Genomic DNA, 16,440 nt, shown 5'->3' with positions numbered 1-16,440 from the left:
TCAAAACTCCCAGCTTAGTCTGTCCTGATTTTATTCACAGGGTCTTCCCCCATATTCACAGCGGGCAGACCTCTCTATCTGCCGGGGGGGGGGGGGGGGGGCTGCTGCTACACCTGCCGCGGAAAAAGACAACTCGTTTCCAGCACATTAACCAAATAAAACAACTCCACTTCGCTCGCTCTTGCGTTTTCCAGACAGAGTGGCGCAGGGAGTTGTGCGCACTTGGAAGCAGCGTTGTGTTAGTGCAGGACTCACCTCTGTGGGAAGTGGTACAGTCCCGTTAGTCGCAGCCTGAGTCCTGCCCGCAGCGGCAACGACATGACCATCATGCGGACAAACTGCACTTCGCTGTAAAACGGACTTTATAATGAACTTTTACCAGCTGGCTGTTTTCCTGGGAGCTTCCTGTAAGTCTGATTTCCCTCTCTATGTGCCATCTTTACGACGGCAGCGCAACAGGTTGATCCAATGTAAACTTGTTGCTTATCCAGGCGCCGCGGCTTCATAGGCTGCATGTGAAAGGCTTCAACCCCACTCCGTCGCATGAAGACGTAGAAAAGTGCTTGTTCTTGATGATTTGGGTGAATTAAGCGAGATGGGTTACATTATTTATAGTAATGCTTTTTAACGAATTAATAACACATTAGGGGTTTATGGGGCAACCCTGATAATCCCTCTGGGATTTATAGTGATCAATAATCTGTTCGCTGTACTTTATTGTATACACTATCTTAATAATAATAATAATAATAATAATATTCTCTGTGGACCAACAGTTTTTGCTGTTACAGGCCTGTCTGTACAGGAAACGACTCTGGTTTACTCAATATAAGCAGAACTGTACATTTTGAAGTACAATGGTCAATATTTGGGCTTTTACTTTATAGTTACACCCATGTAGAGCAGCAATGGTTAGTCCTGTAATTGATTAGTCGATAAACAGGAAATGTATCTATTTTGATCATTCATTAATCATTTTAGTTGCTTCCTGTCCCCAGCTTATATGAAGATTTTATGTTTTTCTTTGTCATTTATGAAAGTAGAGTGAATATTTTTTGACTTTTAGGCCAAAGGCCGAATAAATTCAGGTATTTGAACACACCACTTTGATTATTTGGGCATTTGAGCATTAAGAATTAGGTAAATGAAGATGAATGTAATTGTTACATGCAGCCCTAAGGTGCAATAAAGGTGCACTATTACACAAGTCGCTGCAGATTTGTACAGGAAGGTGTCACTAAGTGCTCGAGAGTGCTGAAAATACTTGTCATAGTATATCTGGGGGCAATGCAATGCACTGACAATAAGTGTTCACGTTTCACAGAGTCTGAGTTTGCTGTAACATTGCATTGAAATCCTTCATCAAACACGGAGACTATATTCACTCTTATCAGTGTTTTTGTTGAGCTAATGAGTCAATGTGAAGGAATGCACGACGCAGTAAAGGCAGGAAATGTGACAGCTCTGGAGAGGAAAAGTCTGATCGAGTTCAGGAAACATGTAGCAGCAAAGCTGTGACCTGGAATACATTTGTGGCTACGCGCTGGTTTAAAAAGTAAACTAATCTCAAAATGAGGCCTTTAGTTTGCACGTAGGTGGAGGAGGAGACTGCGTGCTCTCTCTGTAACCTGTTCATTAACTTACAGTGAGTCACACCTGATGTGAACTTCATGTAAACAATAGTTAACAGTGACTTGAAGGTGATGCATCCAGCAGTTTCTGTGCTGTTTCTCCAGACTTCCTCTCACCTCAAACTGACGGCATTCATGCTGTAACGGTTTGGTTTAAATCTTTAGCTGGTAATTGGTCTATTCGCAACCAGCTGGACGAGGCCAGATACTCCCATTGGTTGGGAGTGTGTGACCTCCTCCCCCTTCTCAGCTCCTCAAGTGGGACACGAGGGGGGGCCCTAACAATGGACTGGTCCATGAAAAAAAGAAACAAAGGGAAGACCAGTGCTCTTTCGTGGGAGGAATTTAGAGCTCGGTCACCCCTTCATTTCTTCTCTTATCCTGTAACATCATTTGGCTTAATCATCATCATCACTGTTTGTTTTGCACTGTTTGTGTATCAGATAAATCAGAAACCTAATGATGCTCATCTGACTGGGCTCAGTGTGTCATGATGATGCAGCGTGTTGAAGTTGAAACAGTTAGTCATTTAGTCAACAGTCAGAGAAATAACCAGCAACTGATTGTTAGTCGCAGTCATTTTTAAAGCAAAAATGACAACAATTGGCTGGTTCCAGCTTTTCAAATGGGATCTTTTGCTGTTTTCCTGTCAGTTTTACTTCCCTATTGTTAAACTAAACACCTTAACTTAGTCGAACAGCACATGACATCAACTTGGACTCTGAGAAACAACATTTCATAGACTAAATGCTAATGCAACTAATGGTTATGTTCATTATCAATTAATCTGCTGATTATTTTCGTTATTAGTTTGAAGTATAAATATCAGAAAACATCTATCACAATACTCCTGGACCCAAGGTGACATTTCTAAATTACTTGGTTTGTCTTGAATAGTTTAAAACCCAAATATATCCAGTTTACAGACATATAAAACAGAAAAGCAGAAATACGTCATGTTTGGCATTTTGCTTGAAAAATTACTTGACTATCAGTCAACTTTTTTCTGTCGATGCATTACTTGATTCAAAACTGAACTGAAAATGGAAGTAATAGTGCTGCTGTCCTGCGGTGGCCTGGATATAAGAAGGCTTGTTCTCATTGTAGAAGGAAAGCAGGAAAAGCATCCATTTAGATAAACATGATAAACGCACACTGTATGCTCCTCTTACTGGTCCAAAGGAGAGGCAGGCTGGTTGACTTGCTTTTGTTTTGATTTCCTGTCTTCTGGGAAATGTTTAGAGCGAGTTCCTGCCCCACCTAGAGCTAATATGACTTGCAGTAAGCGCCCACAAGCATCCGACCGCTCCATCCCCTCCTTCTGTGATGACAACCCCCTGCCTCTCTACAGGCCTCCCAGCCCCCCACACACACTGGAATTTAACCTTCCTGACCCTGGTACAGAGCAACAGAGGAGCCCCCACACACCTAATCTCTGTTCCTGTCTTTTCTCCCTCTTTGATATGACACAAATGACTGTATCTCCCAGGTGCACAGTCATCATGAATGATCTATGCAGACAAACAAGAGACACGGCCGTTTCTGCAGTAATCAAGATGTCATCATATGCTTCTTTTTCCAGTCTTTAAACTGTTGTTGTCTATGTTCAGTTGCCACCATGCAGAATAACACAATACAGTTCAACAGCATCACAAACTGCAACCACATACTTCCAAGTCTGTCTTAAAACATCCCTCTACCTACTGTTCATACACTTACATCAGCATCACATTAGGAAGGAGTACAGCAACCAAAAACTGTTGCAGTGTACATCACTGCATGTGAGTATTGTATTAAGCTAGACTTGAAAGCCTTGAAATGCGAACCCTTTAAACAAAGGCTGAACCTTGTAACCTTCATGAATGTGGGATTTATTGCAGTACTGTTGAATTAGACTGCATTAGTATAAGCTATTTGTGCTTATTAAAGTCGGTGAATATGGATTTTCTGTGCATGAACTTAGCAGCAAGCTTTTGTCTTCTAGAGTAATATTTGACCCATGACCCTCTGAAGAGTCATATCACATGTTCAGACTTAAGGCTCGTATTTGTGTCTGTTTTTAAGAATTAAATTTTTTTACTTCCACTGCGAAAAACACAGATGCACTTATCACCATATTTGTCTGTTTCGTCTGTGTCAGTGTGTGTGTGTGATGGTGTCCACGTCACAGTGCGGGAGAAGCAGCGGTTTGCGATGCTCTTCCAGTCCGTGGTCCTCCCGTGTCAGTACCAAACGGCCTCCACCCAGACCCCGGTGGTGCAGTGGTGGTACAAGTCCTACTGCCGGGACCGCACACGAGAGTCCTTTACCCTGCCGGAGACTCTGGGCATCCAGACCTCCGAGCTGGGAGCCACGTCCCACCTGGAGTGTTCCGACAGCAGCCGCACAGTCCGGGTCGTGGCCTCGGCGCAGGGAGCCTCCATGACGCTGGCTGAGCACTACAAAGGCAGAGACATTTCCATCATAAACAGTAATGTGATCATTCTTATCCTCTATGAGAAAGATATGACTTGATGAGAAAGAGCTGCTGCAGCTGTTTGACCACCGCGCCCTGAGATTCTTCCCTGAGCTGACTGTGCTTTGTGTTTCCTGTTCTCTAAATAAACTTCTTTTGTCTTTGTCTTACAATGGAGCAGGCATCACACACACACACACATGCGATCACCACCTCCTGCTCTCACTCCCATTCATGCATGAACCTTTTAAACCTCAGGCCTTATCAAGAAAAAACACCCGTCTTCTATCCAAACGTGTTAGTGGAACAAACCACATTCAACAACACTCTGCTGTCGTCAGTCAGTACAGTTGAAAATACTGATGCAATAAATGAATTGTTTGTCATCACTGAGTTCTATATGTAATATGTTTTTCTTGCTATTTACACGTAAATATTCTGTATTTAGTTTCAACTTGGTTTTGTGCAGGTGACAAAATACAGAATCTTAATCATGCCGAAGTAATTGGTTGATCAATTAATTCGTCTTTTGAGAACTGATGTTCGTTTAAGTAATTTATCCAACAAATGGCATACATTTGTTGGTTCCAGCTTCGCCAATGTGAGGATACACTGTTTCTTTCATATTACTTTGAATTGAAAAGTTTGTGTTGTGGACTGTTCTGTGGACAAAACAAGCAGTTTGAAGAAGTCTTCCTGGGCTTTAGGAAATTGTTATGAGCATTTTTCACATTCTTAGAGACCAAACGGTTGATTACTTAAAAAAATAAATGACTGATTAATTGCTATTTAAAAGAATCACCATGAATACAGTATGTTGTACTTGGTGCAAGGTATATTTTTGATTTATACATGAATCCACATTTCAGTGTGATTAGAAACTCAAAGAGGAGTTATATAGCATATACTGACTGTAAAATGATATCAAGGTAAATATGACAAAGGTCAGGGGGGTCACTACAAACTTATTACTGAGCACCATACAAGAGCTATGTCCTGATAGAATATCTAAAAGAAACAGAAGTGAATAAAAGATGTGATTCCTTGATCACATTCATGTTGTATTGTTTTGTTCTCTAACTCTTCTCAAATCTAGCTAAACGGAAAACTTAAACTTTATCTTTCAAGCACTCACCTGCCATTTGACCCTCTCACCTTTCACAGTGTATGTGACCTTGTTTCTTGTGTCTGTGCAGAAGCAGACCTGAGGATCGGGGAGCTGCAGTGGGGCGACAGCGGAGTGTACTTCTGCAAAGTCATTATTGCCGACGACCTGGAGGGGAGGAACGAAGGCCAGCTGGAGTTACTTGTGCTGGGTATGCTTACGCTTAATTTCTCTGCTAAAGGCATGACATGACTTTGAGCCTGATCGCTGTCAGTCGGCTACAGTTTTCTTTGTTTGTGTGATTGTTTGTTAGCATATTAAGCTCAGTGGCGTGTCTTTGTATAGGCTGGTTAAGGTTTAAGAAATGGCTTTTTGTTGCCTGCATTCCAAAGTGTCCACACAACAGCTTCCACGGAGACGGCCAAATGGTGCTTGCCTCTTTACATGGTCCTGATCCTCCATGACAGACTCTATTGTTTAGCCACTTTAAAGGGTTGACGTGGACTTGGCCGGACTGTACTTTAGGTACATCTTAAGTCAGTGGGACACTGTTATTGTCAGGGTTGTGCAGCTCAAAAAACTATATGGGATCACAGTTTTGTTTGGGTGTGTTACATTTGCTCATTGTAGTGTATTTGTTGCTGATTAATGATTAATGACTCTTGAATGTACACTGATGTTTCAGTGCTGAAGGTCAGAGATTCACCATGTGCTGTTAATGAAACCTGAAGTAGCACGTCCACTCACTGAGAAAGAAATTGTGAAGACCATTGTTGCCAAAGCCACTCCTTAAGCTGTTGCCATGGCAACATGCTTTTCAGAGAAGACGGGAGCATGTTAAGGGTTGCTGCTGGTGTGGACATGAAGAGAGAGAGGGATGTAGAAAAGGGGTAGAACCAGGCTGAACTCTCGCAACAATGTGATCTGGAAGTTACCCAAAATGGTTTTGTTCCTTTAAGTTAAGACTGACACGATGAGCTCGTAGTATCAAAGTCTGCCCATTCATACGGCTCTCCTCCGCTGAGCACTAATCTGATTATAACCAGCTCACAGGAGAGAAGAGGAGGGGGCTAAAACTTGTGAGAATAACAAGACTACACTGGGTTTTTGGAACTAGATTTTTTTTTTTTTTAGCATTGCCACGTTGCAACTAGAGAGTTGAAATAAAAAATTGTATAAAACCACTTCAGTGCCAGATTGGCATTTCCTGAAGTTTTAACTGTCTTGCTGAGCCTTAGTAGCATGTCTGTCTCCTATTGGTTCAATATCAGGCTCCTGACAGCAGCTAGTTAGCTTAGCTTAGCACAAACTGGAAACAGGGGGAAACACTTAGCCTGGCTGTATCTGAAAGTAACAAAATACATCCATCAGGAGCTCTAAATTCCACTAATTAACATTTTATATCTTGTTTGTTTAAGTAGTAATTTAGATCATAACCTTCAGTAAAACCGCAAATTTTCCACTGTACAAACTGGTGACAATTTGCAGGAGAGCAAAAAAGTGTTTAAGCACCAACTTGTGCTGTTTCTTCTTTCAACATCTCCCTAATATCTGGTTTAATTTTTCTTTTGAATTTATTTTTCACGCCCTTTGTCCTTTTTTCTTGCAAAATCTTCACCGGCACTCCTCCTCATTACTCATTCCTTGACCTTCCATGCTCTCCCTGCATCTTTCACTGCCTCCCTCCCTCTCAGGGCTGCATAGCTCCTCAGCTCTCTCAGGTTACTCGGTGTTACTGAGCTTCATGGTATGTAGATGAGTGTGCCAGGCCAGTGTAGCAGGAACACTTATTTTATCATTTTTCCCCCCTCCATCGAAACAGCATATACAGCACACTCTGGAGCCTGAGTGTTAGTGAGTGTTAAATCTCTCGCTGTAGTCAGACAGATCAGACAGTGACTGGTCTCTAATTATAGTGTTTTGCATGATAAACACACACCAGAGACATGAACACCTGCAGTAATGCTTCAGTCGTAGCACACCTGTTGCAGTCCCTCGACTGTATTTTCTTTTTCCTTTCCAACTACCTTGAATTTTTGTTTCCTGCATTTTGACCCCTTTATCTTGTATATGAAACACAAAAGAGCCATTGTTTCACAACCATAGGCTGCAACTTGTGTGACCTTTTTTTTTGATGAGCTCCCGTGGTAAATTGTTGCCCTAGAATCGCTATGTGCCCCAGTTTCCAAAACCCCCTCTTCGTCCTCACACACTGCCTTTTGTTGGCACCTCTTGATTTGTGTGTGTTTGTGTGTCTGTGTGCATGTAAAATGTTTAGAAGCTCTTTGGTGTGCACCTCTTTACAGAAATATTAGTAATAGTACTGCAGGCCTTTTGCTAAAAATAGATCTAAAGTGAAATAAGTCTGACTTTTGAACTCTGACTTACGTGACTTATGTTTATGTTCATAGGTTAGCAGTTTTCAGAAACATTATTGGTTTATGAACTGCCGCTTTGAACCTCGAGTTTGTAATTTGGCCTTCCCAATCGTAGGTGGATCTAACCTGCTATGCACTCTATCCTGATTGTGAATTGTCAGTTGTCAATTGTCAATCACATGGAAGCCACACCCTGCCTTATCGTCTATTTTCCTCTAAATGGGACCATATTTTCTAAAAATGATGATGATCATCATCATGTTGTATTGAAGATGACTTAAACTCATTGGGAAAACGTTTACTGAGGTTATAAAACATGCAAGAAGTAGGATCATTTTTCCAAAGACTTCAATACAATCTGACTTCTTTTTGCAACCAGTGGAGTCCCCTGATGGTCATTAGATAGACTACAGCTTTAAGGCACCTCCACATGGCTTCACTTTTCAGACCCAGAGTCTATGTCCATTTTTATATACAGTCTATGGTTAACAGCTATGCTAGCTGCGCTGTGCGGCTGTGCTAAAACACTGCATTGGTTTGAGTGAAATCCTAACCTCAGCATGCTAACATCCTCACAGTGACAATGCTAAGATGCTAAAGTTTAGCAGGTATAGTATTTACCATGTGCACCATTTTAGTATAGCCTGTTAGCACGCAACACTAAACACAAAGCACAACTGAGGCTGATGGGAATGTCATTACCTTTTGCAGGTATTTAAACCAAAGTATTGGACAATTGGAAATTTTGACCTGATTCAGTTCAGGGGTCACCAAAGTGATGACAGTTCATCCTGGGGGGTATCAATGTGTGGCAAATTTCAAGATGTTCCGTCCAATGGTTGTTGAGACATTTCACTAAAAACCACAAAAATAAACTTCATGGTTGCACTAGGTGAAAAGTCTGTGAAAAAAAAAAAATTTAAATTTACAAAATTTTGTTCAGTTAAGTTCAGTTCCTTGATTACTGCATGACCATTAATCAGCCACTCTGCTACCTTTTGACTCTTGCTTTCTGCTTCCTCTGCCGGCCTTCACCTGTGCTCTCCCTCTCTCTGCAGGCAGGACAGGTGAGCGGGACGATATCCTACCTGAGTTTGATGTGGAGATTATGCCAGGTACGGCACCTCACCTGCACTTTTGTCTCACTGCCTGGCATCTTCTAGCTTCCCTAATGCCGCCTAATGTTTCATTCTCACTGACCAATCAAAACTCTCTTTGACTAACACCTGTATAATCTTGAGCATGTGTTGACTCTGAACAATTATCCGACATTTGTTGCTGTCAGACTGAAAAGTCATTACCAGTCACATGATCAAACCAAACTGAACTCAAAGTCAGTCGGTTAAAAGCAATGTAGAGTGAAATTCATGGATTTATCCTTTACCTCTGGTCATGATGTGAATTCCACTGGGGAAGTGTGTTGACTGACTGAGGAGTTTTGAGTGGTTTTTGCTTTTCGGCACACCCTGAGGAAGTGTGTTGTTAGAGTCTGGATGCTTCAGAGATGTGAAGATGGATAAGAGTCACTTAGAGCTCCCTAGGGATCCCCTAAAGTTTCCTATTTTAGTGCTCTGTGGGTTTTGGATACTTATTTGGAAAGACACAGAAACATAGCATGGTTTTAGAGGAAGATTGTAATTAATGACAACTTGGGTGTAGTTTTGGCCAGTAATTCAAGCATCGTCTGAGATCTGCAAACGCTCAAGTTAAAACAAAGAGATTAAACCACTGGAGGAAACAAAATTTTCAACGGCTGTTAAGTAAACAAGCTGACAGTTTGATTGTCTGGTTGTCAAACCACTTTAAAAACCCCAAATGGGTGTCCCCTGAAATATCAATCCCTCACTCCACAAAAAAAGTAAGTTCAGTTGCCCCAAGAAGCCACTCTGTAAACTTTGATGGATGTTTACAAAGGACAGTTTTTAAAAAAATCTTTTACTCTTCCACGTTTAGTTTAGCTTACCCTGGCATTTGTTAAAGCCTCTATGACTTCTCATATTTGTTGTCAGTGGTTCTTTAAACTTTTTCACATCAAGGAGCCCTACACTGACACAAATCAGATCATGGACCCCCATCTAATTGGATTTTTGCTTTTAGGTGTTTTATTACAGAACATGTTTGAAACCTATGACCAAAATAGTCACACATTCTGTCATTGTGCTACTTGTAGTCGGAATTGTAGTGAAAATAAATGAATCCCCCTGCTTTTAGATCCAGTGGTTTAACTTGTCACCTTGCTGCAGTGATGTAACTGTGTACTTTGAGGTGTGTCAGTGCACTGTGACATAATTTAAATACAGCTGGAAGCTTCTTGTCGTGCAGAAATTGTTGCGTCATTTACTTGTCTTATTTTTAACTGGAACAAAGTATTTCATCTTTTGTGTGTGTGTGTGTGTGTGTCAATTCCAGAGTGGGCGTTTGTGGGATCTGTAGTCCTGGGCAGCATCTTGTTCCTGTTGTTGTTGGGGATCTGCTGGTGCCAGTGTTGTCCTCACTCCTGCTGCTGCTACGTCCGCTGCTGCTGCTGTCCTGACACCTGCTGCTGCCCACGACACTGTGAGGAACAGAAACAACTACATGACTTAAAAACATTACTTTCATTACTTTAGATGCATTCTCAGAATCAGTTTTGCTTCAGTCACTGTGCATAAAAGGTTTACTGTTTCGTTGTTCTCCCACACAGTGTATGAGGCAGGGAAAATGGCAAAGAGTGGACCACCCACCCAGGTTCCTGTTTATCCCTACTACGTCCCTGGTGTCCCTGCTGTGGTCCCTCTTGCCCCCTCATCCCTTGTGGACCCAAAAATCACCTCTTTACCTTCAGTGGAGAATAACCTGGCCGGAGGTGAGTGTCACAAAGATGTTAGAAAGCTCTGTAACAGTCTGTTTCAGCATCACTGACTTGACTAATTCATTTCATTTATCATCCTTCATCCTCAAATCTGCCTCTAATGTAAATAGAAGCCATCTGTCGGCAAACATGCATGTTGTTTAAATCTAAATCTAATCTAATCTAAACAGTTTGGTTGTTAAGTTTTGCCTTATACAAATGTGCATTTGCACATATACACTCATGTATATATGTGTGTGTTGCATGATTACTGTATGTCGCTGTGTGTGTACGGGTGTGTGTGTGTGCATCCACATCCACAGTGCACACTGGTTATCGACTGAAAGCCAGTCCAGACAAGGACTCAATGAAAGTTCTGTACTACATAGAGAAGGAGCTGGCTCAGGTTCCCTCTGCCAAGATGGCTGCACTCAAACGTAAGCCTGCGCAGATTAGGCCAGTTTCTGTCATCTGTGTAGCAGTGTGACTGTATATGTGTGTGTGTGTGTGTGCGTGTGTGTGTGTGTGTGTGTCCAAGTGTTTCTCTTTTATGTGCATGGTTTGTGTAAATGAATTAATTAGCGCTTATTTCCATTTAATCCATGCATTCATTTCATAACATCTAACTGAAAAGTTTCTTCTTTTCAAACAAGTGTATTAATATATAGAGTCCCTCTTTCTTGTAATGTTATGTGTCAGTAGCTTTCTAAATCAGCTGGGTACTGTAGTTTGCAGCAAACATTACTAAGACAGGAGTAAATAGTGCATCGGTTGGGAACTATTTTTTGTGATGTATTAATACATATTTGTTGATTATTTAGTTCAGCAGGATGGTGGGACTGACTCAAAACAAAACTACGGTCCCATGTTTATTTTAATGAAGGAACACGTCACCCATTTCAACACTGTGACTATGTGTTTTTAATAGTTCTGGAGGTTTTTGGAGCTCAGTGGCACAAAGGAATAAGATGCACCTGTATTTTTGACTACACAGGAAATACTTATTGGTTGACAAGCATCATTGTTGTTAAGAGCATGAATTTGTCAACACTAAGAAGAATAAAGAATAGATGTGTCCTTTAAATTGGGTTGTGACAGTAATTTGAAGTGGCACATGAGACATTTCTGCCCTCAGTAATTTGCAGTCAGCTGTAATCAGTTCATGATTATATAGGCAGCATGCACCATGTTTTTATCCCAGACACCTACACAAAGTACTTCTAGCTGACCACATCTTATTCTGAAATGATGGACTACAACATTTCATAGCATACCTTAAAATTGTAAAATGTATTTTTGTATTGCTAAAAATAGCAGAGTGATATTAGTGATATGTCTGCCCCAACAGCCAGTAGCCTATCAGAGCTGAGCTCTCTGCATGATGGAGGCACTACAGACTTCAGACACACCTATCAGACGGTCCAGATGAAGGCGCTCCCACCCATCGCAGATCTTGATGACCAGTCGGTGGTGAGAGTAGCTCCGCCTACACAGAGTCGGAGGCCCAGACGGGACAGAGGACACCTCTCAGATGATGAACTAGACAGAAGGTACAGTTTCAATAGATGTTCCTGGGTTTTTTTTTGCGTGTGTGTCTGTTTAAGAGTAAAGGTGTTAAGAGAGTAAAAGTCCCATGAAATGTTTTAATTGGACCTGTTGGGACAGGTTCAAGGAGGGGAGGACTGTTAGAAAATTGCTAATGACTTTATTTGTTGAACTTTTTAGTAAATGCACTCAGGGTGTCAGTTTTCCAGGATTTCCCAGTGCCCCTTAAATGGGATCTTTAATTCCCCCCTGAACATCTAGCACACACTAGTCTGGAAATCTCTTTGTTCTCTTGCAGAAGCTATAATATCTGGCTTTACATACAGATATTCCATGCATGTATTTTCTATAATTTCTCATTAGTTTCTATGCTGATGATGTCCAGCTTTATATGTCCAATAAATCTATATTTACTGCAACTGACCCACCCTGACCAACTTCCTCACTCAAACTAAATCAAGCCAAATTTCTGAACCTCAACTGTGATAAAATCTGGTCCCAAATCACTCACTAAAACCAGTCACAACTTCTGTCTTCCACCAACAGTTACACCCCACACAAAGCTCTCATTTGAACACCATGCAAATTTTATCAGTAAAACTGCTCCACCTACTGTTCACCATCTCTGCTGCTTGCAACTCCAGTTCCATCCCCTTCAACTTTGTCACATCCAGTGGGACAAAACCATCCAATCGGCTCTTCTCTTGACTGACAAACCCCTCCATACCTAAGCCTCCATAACATAATGTTAGAGTTTCTGTCTTGACCTAATTTGTCATGTAAGTGTAAACTCCATGTAACCCAATGCTGAGTTGTGTACTCTTCCTTACTGTAGGTGGAACCCTCGCTCAGAGCACCTGAAGAGAAAGACGCTGGGCAGAAGAGGGCGCACCGGCTCCCTGGACGAGCTGGAGGAATTTGCTCATTCTTACGGCTCTCGCGGTCGACGGCCTGAGCCTCCAGACCGCTTCTATGATCGGGATTATAGCCCTCCCAGGCGTGTCTACAGAGATGAAGATGATGACTGGGGGCGCCGCAGCCCCTCACCTTTACCACAAAAGAGAAGGGACACATGGGACAGTGATCGCCCCTCTCGGCCGCCCCAAAGCAGAGGATACGATGACGCCCTCCTCAACAGTGCGCTGGAGAGGAAGGCGAGGGGGCATGGAGGGGACAGAGGTGCTGGGAGGATGGATGAGGACAGTGACACTCCCTCTAAAGGCAGCTCCAGAGGAAAGGGCAGCAATAGTTACTACAGCCGGTCGCCTAGCAACCGTCCAGAAGAGGAGGACCCTTTGCCTCCATACTCTGAGTGGGAGGCAGAACGGCATCGCAGGGCAGACCTGACCACAGACCGGTACCGCACTGCAGAACCTCCCAGATCAGAGAGATACAGGACCACTGAACCAGCCATGAGGCCTTTCTCTTACAACCGCCCCCACCAGGGAATGTCCCATACACTACAGGGGGGCCGAGAAGACAGAGACAGGAGCCGAAACCTGGTGAGTTACTTGTAGCAGGAACAAGGACTTCCTTCCTCTTCAGCTCTTCAGGAAAGAAGCCTCTAAATCCTGTAAATATTTACAAGATGCGGCTGCTGATATTCTGTATTTCTCGTATTGTCAATAAATCCCATGAAAAGACCAAAACCAACAGCGAATAAAGTATCCGAAGACGGATGTGGCCTATTCCCCTTCATTATTGTCTTTAAACTATTACTAACACACATCAGTGGGACACACAGTTGCTCTTGGAGACAGTTGCCATAAGCATAACTGTTCCTCACGGCACATTAGTACAGGAACATAAAGCTAGAGGTGTCACCCATTAAACTGTTTGTAGACCCCCCCCCCCGCCCCCCATTAGATACTTTTATAAGGAGTAGTTGTTGCTAAACACTAATGAGCAGTTATAGAAGTCAAAAAGTACTGAGAAGCATTAGTAATGATCTTTTCATGGGATTTGTCGAGCGTAAGAATAAAACAGAACAGCAACAGCCTCACAGTGAAATGTTGTTAAATATTTTACAGTATTATGTACATAATCTGATTCTGTCTCTTGTGCAATGTACATGCAAGGTCTTAACACTGAATCATTATAGCTTAATTTCTACATGATTTTATATGAGTAGCTGTAACATTTTTGTATAAATCTGCAATGAATGAAAGAGAGTGATTGAAATGACTAAACTTACGTTTGAATGTGTCCATGCTTGCAGCAGTGTTATAAATTCTGACTTTCTGGCTCACTAAAAATCCCCCCAAAACACAAGTGGAATCAGTATCACAGTCATTACTAACAAGGCTTGAACCGCATGATTCCTTTGAATTGTAATAAAGCTTTAATACCTCAGACATCAGGCTGGACTAACCCTGCATGAGCATGAATGCGAAGTCTCTAACGTGTGGCTCTTGGTGTTTTCCTTGACAGAGCACTGCACTGAGCAGGGACTCTCTCATAGTGTGACAAGGTTTCCCAGCCTCCACCCGCACAGCGCTGCTAGTCCGTTCAGTTTAAGCTGTCCTGTGGCTACGCAGGAGGAGATAAGTGTTCTACCACCCGCCACATCAAGTCTTACTCATCTCACTGAAATAACTGCGCTGAAAAACAACATTAGTGGATGGAAAAGGAGTGTGCGCGCAGCAGCATGTGCAGACGTTTCTGTTTTTACTCAAGTGCATGAATTACACCTGTGTGAGTGGTCTACAGATGGTGTGTATGTGGTGTGTGGATCAGTTTCATTTGTTGAATTTGATGAGTCGTGTGACTGGATTCACTTTACATCTGTGCCAAGATGAGTGTTTTTCAATTATTTGCCAATTTCAGAATGGTCTTTTGTAAACTAAGCAGGACACCACAGTTTTTTTTTTACTTTCCTACAGTCTTCATACTCAGTACACTGCAACTCAGGTTCACTTTGTATTTGTGTGTTTGTCTGTTGTTGATATTGTACTGTATGTAAGTACTGTACCTTGAACTTGCCCCGCAGATTTTTAATTGCACTGCTTAAATACTTTTGGAATAAAGAAAGCTCTGCTGAAGTCTTCGCTGTCTCACATGAATGTATTGTAATTGTACATACAGCAATTATGCATACAGCCGACAATTATGCACACACCTGACAATTATGCACATAACCGACAATGAGAATAATTGTTACTTGTGCAATCTGGGATTTTTTTTCTTGATCAATCAATTAATCATAAAATATCAGAGAATAAGTTTCTACTGTACTATTGCTATGATGTTTATTAAGTTCTGTTCATACTTAAAATTCTGCATTTACATTTTATATTGCTCTATTTTGTATGAAAAATTACTCAAATGAAAAATAGTTGCTGAACAATTTTCTGTCAATCAACTAATCCATTAATTGACTAATCATTTCAGCTCTACATGCAGCATAATAATAACAATATTCTCAAAATGCATATTATTTATTTAAGTAAACAGGGTTTGTAGCATGTGTGGAGAAACATACTCTCCTGGCATGGATTGACAAAATCACATAAACAAGCAGTTATGTGAGTTTGCAGTGTTTCATGATCAACAAGTATTATTTTGATGAAAACATATTTGCCATGTTGCTAAACAGACTTCAACGCAGTATTCACAACTACGGAATAGTGCACACACGTCCCTATGTATGAATATGAGCTTAGATATCTATATAATTAAATAACCCAAAATGACATTTGTTTCTTCATCAGTTATCAGTCATTGCATTTCAGCGCAGCATCAGTCTCAATCATACCAAGCAGACGAGCGGAGCAGATTTATTTGAAATAGCCAATTATTTCATCAGTGATAAATGGTACAAAAATGATCACAACCCGCCCAAAAATATTTTTACCAACCCAATTAAATAATAAGAAGCACAGTTGAGTAGAAAACACCCCAGTCTGTAAAAAACTGATTCCAACATGTCATACAGATCATACATTTTTATATTTGTTCATTAAATTTTTTTTTTTTTACAATTTTTAAACTCAAAAAGTGTCTTACACGTTCACATTTGGTCACTACAGGTGTTCTCTTGATAAAGGAGTATCTTCCTCCAAAGGTTTGTTTACAACTCTTTTGAAGAATAAAATTTAATTCAATTATATTTATATGTATTTTTATATGTAGGCCTATTTCTCCACCTTCCACATTGAAAGTGATGTAACAAAGGTAAGTAATTATAAAGTTAATGGGTTGGTTTCACGTATGATTGCAATTCAGCAGTGTTGACAAGATTGTTTTTCATTTAAAATACCTGTTGTCTGCGACAGAATTTGGTCTTTGAGTGGCCATTGTGTTTGATAAAGTGTATGATAATGTGTGTGTACCTTGGACAAAGCTTGTGTTTTTTTATCGTAACTTATCAAATGTACACAGTTAAATAAACACTAGAGCTTTACTGAAACTTCCTTCTACGCAGTCAGCACACGTTACCACTCATATGAAGTGTGTGTGGTGCTTTCAAATGTTTATAGAAAGTATTTTAAGGTGTG

The 16,440-nt window shown here is 41.2% G+C and overlaps 1 protein-coding gene across 4 annotated transcripts; it reads left to right on the top strand.

Annotated features, from left to right (window-relative positions):
* The first annotated feature begins 108 nt into the window (after positions 1 to 108).
* Positions 109 to 14,985, top strand: LOC139620969 (immunoglobulin-like domain-containing receptor 2). 4 transcript variants are annotated; one of them, XM_071477077.1, is made up of 10 exons: positions 228 to 407; positions 3,772 to 4,101; positions 5,283 to 5,402; positions 8,628 to 8,684; positions 9,979 to 10,125; positions 10,253 to 10,414; positions 10,723 to 10,836; positions 11,748 to 11,949; positions 12,780 to 13,446; positions 14,375 to 14,985. In XM_071477077.1, the coding sequence occupies exons 1-10, from the start codon at positions 368 to 370 to the stop codon at positions 14,408 to 14,410; spliced, it is 1,875 nt and encodes a 624-aa protein (XP_071333178.1). In that variant the 5' UTR covers positions 228 to 367; the 3' UTR covers positions 14,411 to 14,985. The 4 variants fall into 4 exon arrangements, with proteins under 4 accessions (XP_071333204.1, XP_071333178.1, XP_071333189.1 ...); XM_071477088.1 differs by lacking the exon at positions 8,628 to 8,684 and having other exon boundaries at positions 14,375 to 14,558; XM_071477094.1 differs by lacking the exon at positions 10,723 to 10,836 and having other exon boundaries at positions 14,375 to 14,558.
* The last annotated feature ends 1,455 nt before the right edge of the window (positions 14,986 to 16,440 follow it).

This window comes from Trachinotus anak, unplaced genomic scaffold, assembly GCF_046630095.1.
Source record: "Trachinotus anak isolate AG129_WGS33_773 ecotype Australia unplaced genomic scaffold, CSIRO_AGI_Tana_v1 ptg000001l, whole genome shotgun sequence".
NCBI classification, from domain to species: domain Eukaryota; kingdom Metazoa; phylum Chordata; class Actinopteri; order Carangiformes; family Carangidae; genus Trachinotus; species Trachinotus anak.
Note: the sequence above shows the minus strand (reverse complement) of the source record. Positions and strands in the feature narration are given on the sequence as shown.